General features: G+C 38.4%; 1 protein-coding gene across 1 annotated transcript; it reads right to left on the minus strand.

The window, feature by feature from the left end:
• Nucleotides 1-126: 126 nt before the first annotated feature.
• edf1 (endothelial differentiation-related factor 1) lies at nt 127-5,239 on the minus strand. Its single transcript, XM_016234572.1, has 5 exons — nt 5,055-5,239; nt 4,710-4,761; nt 4,480-4,640; nt 4,298-4,391; nt 127-440 (listed from the first exon to the last, which is right to left on the minus strand). Exons 1-5 carry the CDS (start codon nt 5,127-5,129, stop codon nt 379-381), a joined length of 444 nt encoding a protein of 147 aa, XP_016090058.1. The 5' UTR covers nt 5,130-5,239; the 3' UTR covers nt 127-378.
• Between the last annotated feature and the right edge of the window lie 761 nt (nt 5,240-6,000).

The following is a 6,000-nucleotide window of genomic DNA, read 5'->3' on the forward strand; positions in this document are numbered from 1 at the left end:
ATTTTTTTTATATTATAGTAAAGCATTTAACATTAAACTGCGCGTTTAACAAACGAGATTCCCAATACTTCAAATAATGGGTTATTGAAAAAGTGCAGAATTATTTAGAAGACAACTTAATCAGACAGAAATACGTTTTTATTTCAAAGCAGTGAGCAAGCTTAAAAAAAGAAAATATATATATAATCCAAGTCTTCATCATCTGACATAAAACGTTAGATAATAAGCCTTGTGTGTATGTGGCAATATGAGCGTGTCTGATCCACCATTGAATCGAGAAAATATGAAGTAATGCAGCAATTAATAAAGATTAACTGTAAAGATCATACAAGTACCGAAAGGTTTCAGTGAATGGTGGATCTTTCGAGGATTTTGTACTCATTTCTTCTTAGGGTCAGAATCAAGCGGCAAACCAGTGTCCTTTCCACGCAACTTAAGGCCTAAAAATGAAAAAAAAAAAAAAAAACAATGAGGAAAAACTAAGGAGTGAAACTCCTTTGAATTAAAATAACGTTGAATTAAAAAAAAAAAATGAATTAAAATATTTGTTCTGCTCAAAAGGAATGCAGTACTTTTATTATAATTTTTTAATGCACCAAAGTAATACTAGTTCTTTTAACAAATGTTTAAAATGATCTATTCTACCATTTAAAATTTGGGGTCAGTAAGATTGTTTTTCTTTAAATAATTAAAAAATAAATTCAACTTAAAAAAAACACATTTCAAATAAACGTTGTCCTTTTGAACGTTCTATTCATCAAAAAAATCTTGAAAAAAGTATCAGTTTCCACAAAAATATTAGGCAGCACAACTGCTTTCAACACGGACAATGAGAAATGTTTCTTGAGCAGCAAATCAGCATATTAGAGTGCTTTCTGAAGGATTTTCAGAAAAATTGCCAGAACAGGAATAAATTACATTTTAAAATATTAAAAGAAAGAAAACATTTGAAACCAAAATAATACTTTAGTTTCACTGTATTTTTCATGCAGCCCTAATGAGTATAAGAGACTAGATAAAAAAATTTTTTTAAATCTTACTGAACCCACTGATTTTATTCTACATAAATCTATGGTGAATCCATAAAGAGATCACTACAGGCCGAACACCAAATCAACTTGATCTTGGGATTCCCGTTATCAGAAACTTGACTGCAGAATAAATTTCAAGTGACACTTAGGCCTACAAATAGGGCATTTCTACTAGGGCTGCACGATATATCGTTTCAGCATCGATATCGCAAGATGTGCGCAACTGCGATACTCACATCGCAAGATGTGCGATGTTTAGTATACTGATCATTAGACTTTTACAGATTGTTTTCTTTGCTCACACACAGACACAGTGTCTACACCGGACGCGACAGCTTTACAGAGATAACCGTTTTAAATACATTTAGTAGCAGAGCTACTGCAAGCAATTTTCAATGCTGGAAATCCATTTATCCTTTGTTGAAACTTCCGCGTCGTCGAGGAGAGCTCAGGTCATGGTCACTTAGCAACGGCAGACGCCACAAAATCCCAAGCTCCCGAGCATTTTGGAAAGAAGGAGAAAGCGGCACAAATGGCGTTTTCCACGCGTTTTTAGGCACGACATGTGAACGGCCCCAAAGTCTGTCTAAACTGGACGCGACAAAGCGACCGTTGCATATCATTTGAACTGTATCAGTACGTCATAAAGAGAACGCGGCATCAGTTTACTGTCGGGATTTGTCGTGTCGCGCCGCATTCGGTTTAGTCAGTCACACAGCATCACTGATTATAATGGGTTCTATTGTATTTTGTCGCGTCGCTCGCATCCAGTGTAGACGCGGTGAGAGCCACGCAGATGCACGTGAACACATTTCTGTTCACTTCTGCGCCTATTTGTGCCTGAAATACTGTGCTCTGCAAGTATCCTTATAAACACAGATGCTTATGGCTTAGGTGAAGGTAAACAACTGAGAAAGAAAATGGATGCGGAACAGTATATTGGTTCACAATCACAGCAGTTTAATGTTCCTGTTGCTTTCTGTGTAATGAACATTAATCAAACAATAAAACACAAAGAAAAATCACTTTTGTAGCTTTAACACAGATTTGTTAGATTAAATTTATGCAGTGAAAACTTACCCGAATACTGTTAGACTTACCTGAAAAATATAAAGCACTGCTTATTTCATTTGTATCTTTGTTCTGTTATTTATCTATGCTTGTAACTTGTTTATTTCCTATGCTGATTTACTCGCCTATAAAAATAAATAATAATAATAATAATAATAATAATAATTCATTACATTTATATAGCGCTTTTCTAGGCACTCAAAGCGCTTTACCTTGTCAGGGGGTATCTCCTCATCCACCACCAGTGTGCAGCATCCACCTGGATGATGCGACGGCAGCCATAGTGCGCCAAAACGCCCAACACACACCAGCTTATTGGTGGAGAGGAGACAGAGTGATGAAGCCAATCAGCAGATATGGGGATTGTTAGGAGGCCATGAAGATCAGAGGCCAATGGGCAAATTTGGCCAGGATGCCGAGGTCACACCTCTACTCTTTTCGAAAGACATCCTGGGATTTTTAATGACCACAGAGAGTCAAAGGACCTCGGTTTAATGTCTCATCCGGAGGACAGTGCTTGTTGACAGTATAGTGTCCCTGTCACTACACTGGGGCGTTAGGACCCACACAGACCACAGGGTGAGCACCCCCTGCTGGCCTCACTAACACCTCTTCCAGCAGCAACCTAGTTTTCCCAGGAGGTCTCCCATCCAGATACTGACCAGGCTCAACCCTGCTTAGCTTCAGTGGGTAACCAGTCTTGAGCTACAGGGTGATATGGCTGCCGGTTCAAATCACCCCAATCATAATTTTTTTTCCAAATAGAGCTATATTGAAGTCATCTGATTTTTTTTTTTCATATCGCAGTGGGAGTTTTTTCCAATATTGTGCAGCCCTAATTTCTACAATGACCCTCACTGGTATTAAAATATGAGAGACAGTCTATGAGATAGTGAAGTAAGGTTTAGCTAAATCAAAATCATACCAATGGCTCGCTCAATCTTCCCCATGACTTGGTTATTGGGAATGGCCTTCCCAGATTCATACTCTGCAATGATTTGCGGCTTCTCGTTGATTTTCTGCAAAAAAACACAATTATATATAAATAAATGCACATGAGTGGGTAAATCAGAGACAGATGCTTATGGCTTAGGTGAAGGTAAACAACTGAGAAAGAAAATGGATGCGGAACAGTATATTGGTTCACAATCACAGCAGTTTAATGTTCCTGTTGCTTTCTGTGTAATGAACATTAATCAAACAATAAAACACAAAGAAAAATCACTTTTGTAGCTTTAACACAGATTTGTTAGATTAAATTTATGCAGTGAAAACTTACCCGAATACTGTTAGACTTACCTGAAAAATATAAAGCACTGCTTATTTCATTTGTATCTTTGTTCTGTTATTTATCTATGCTTGTAACTTGTTTATTTCCTATGCTGATTTACTCGCCTATAAAAATAAATAATAATAATAATAATAATAATAATAATTCATTACATTTATATAGCGCTTTTCTAGGCACTCAAAGCGCTTTACCTTGTCAGGGGGTATCTCCTCATCCACCACCAGTGTGCAGCATCCACCTGGATGATGCGACGGCAGCCATAGTGCGCCAAAACGCCCAACACACACCAGCTTATTGGTGGAGAGGAGACAGAGTGATGAAGCCAATCAGCAGATATGGGGATTGTTAGGAGGCCATGAAGATCAGAGGCCAATGGGCAAATTTGGCCAGGATGCCGAGGTCACACCTCTACTCTTTTCGAAAGACATCCTGGGATTTTTAATGACCACAGAGAGTCAAAGGACCTCGGTTTAATGTCTCATCCGGAGGACAGTGCTTGTTGACAGTATAGTGTCCCTGTCACTACACTGGGGCGTTAGGACCCACACAGACCACAGGGTGAGCACCCCCTGCTGGCCTCACTAACACCTCTTCCAGCAGCAACCTAGTTTTCCCAGGAGGTCTCCCATCCAGATACTGACCAGGCTCAACCCTGCTTAGCTTCAGTGGGTAACCAGTCTTGGGCTACAGGGTGATATGGCTGCCGGTTCAAATCACCCCAATCATAATTTTTTTTCCAAATAGAGCTATATTGAAGTCATCTGATTTTTTTTTTTCATATCGCAGTGGGAGTTTTTTCCAATATTGTGCAGCCCTAATTTCTACAATGACCCTCACTGGTATTAAAATATGAGAGACAGTCTATGAGATAGTGAAGTAAGGTTTAGCTAAATCAAAATCATACCAATGGCTCGCTCAATCTTCCCCATGACTTGGTTATTGGGAATGGCCTTCCCAGATTCATACTCTGCAATGATTTGCGGCTTCTCGTTGATTTTCTGCAAAAAAACACAATTATATATAAATAAATGCACATGAGTGGGTAAATCAGAGATGAATCATACAGTAAATCTGTAAAATATTCACAGTTGCCAGATCTTTCTGGGTGAGGCCCTTATTCTGCCGGCCCAGCTGGATCACCTTCCCTACTTCCAGAGGCACTCTCTGATGGCTGAGCTCCTCTGTCTCTCTGTCCAGCTTGGCTGTGTTCTTGGTCACAACATGCTGTTTGTTTTGTCCAGCAGCCCCTTCGAAGAAGAAATTGTTCATTTAATTCCAGTTGGAAAAGACATACGAAAAGGTTTTAATGTTCTTACATTTCTTCGATGTTTCGACGGCTTCTCCTTTCCTCTGAGCAGTAAGTATAGCCTGAAACAAAAGTACTGTTTGTGTCATGTAAAGCGAAACTCCTTGAACATCTGTGAACAGCTTTTATTAGGCTTCCACCACGTTTCGTACCCGGACTAATTCGACGCTAATATTTCTGCTGCATTTATTCCCAGATCGATATTTTAAACTTTATGACAGATTAAAGCCATTTCGCACATTATTCGAGGCGAAACACTTAAAAGCTGGTCACAGCAACAATGTGTTTGCCAAACGTGAACTAATAGCATCAGCAAACTATGTAACGTTAGCAGATGGCAAAGGTATGGAAATACCTGCTTAGACTTTGACTGTGCAGCCGATCCCTTCTTCCTCAAAACAGTTACGGTATCCCAGTCACTCTCTGCCATGTTGTTGACAATTGTTTGCAGAACTGCTTGATTTTTAGGCAACAACAGGGCGTTCAACTTGTCGGGCACGTCCCTGCTCTTTATGCTGGTGAACTAAACCGGATATACGTCAGGGTATGAGGCACATGTCAACAAGCCCCTGTAACGCAGTTTATTGAACAACTGAATTTAAGACAGATTAAAACACAATAGCTTTCTTTGCATATATTTTAAATACACATACACACAATACGATACAGGTTAATACACGTTATGAATTATCAAAGCTTTTAATTTGCCCTGCATGGCATCTGACGCAACAATATAAAGGAATGACAAAGTTGTTGTTTTTTCATCACAAATATACTTAAATTATATGACAAAATGTATTAATTTATTTGTTTGTTTATCTGTTTTTTTTTAGAATGGTTCAAAGAGCATATTTAGCTTCAGTGGATATATCTATCTATCTATCTGTCTGTGTCTGTCTATCTATCTATCTGTCTGTGTCTGTCTATCTATCTGTCTGTGTCTGTCTATCTATATATCTATCTATCTGTCTGTGTCTATCTATCTATCTATCTATCTATCTATCTGTCTGTCTATATATCTATATATATATCTATCTGTCTGTCTGTGTCTACATATCTATCTATCTATCTGTCTGTCTGTCTGTCTATCTATCTATCTATCTATCTCTGTCTGTCTGTCTATCTATCTATGTCTGTCTGTCTGTCTGTCTATATATCTGTCTGTCTGTCTGTCTGTCTATCTATCTATCTATCTATCTATCTATCTGTCTGTCTATATATCTATATATATATCTATCTGTCTGTCTGTGTCTACATATCTATCTATCTATCTGTCTGTCTGTCTGTCTATCTATCTATCT

Source organism: Sinocyclocheilus grahami, unplaced genomic scaffold (genome assembly GCF_001515645.1).
Source record: "Sinocyclocheilus grahami isolate Dianchi unplaced genomic scaffold, SAMN03320097.WGS_v1.1 scaffold454.1, whole genome shotgun sequence".
Classification (NCBI taxonomy): Eukaryota; Metazoa; Chordata; class Actinopteri; order Cypriniformes; family Cyprinidae; genus Sinocyclocheilus; species Sinocyclocheilus grahami.

Coding starts and splice junctions, on each gene's coding strand:
- edf1 (XM_016234572.1), bottom strand. CDS start 5,129: ATGGCAGAGAGTGACTGGGATACCGTAACTGTTTTGAGGAAGAAGGGA. Junction 4,762..5,054: donor CACAGTCAAAGTCTAAGCAG/GTATTTCCATAC, acceptor CTTTTGTTTCAG/GCTATACTTACTGCTCAGAG. Junction 4,641..4,709: donor CGTCGAAACATCGAAGAAAT/GTAAGAACATTA, acceptor TCTTCTTCGAAG/GGGCTGCTGGACAAAACAAA.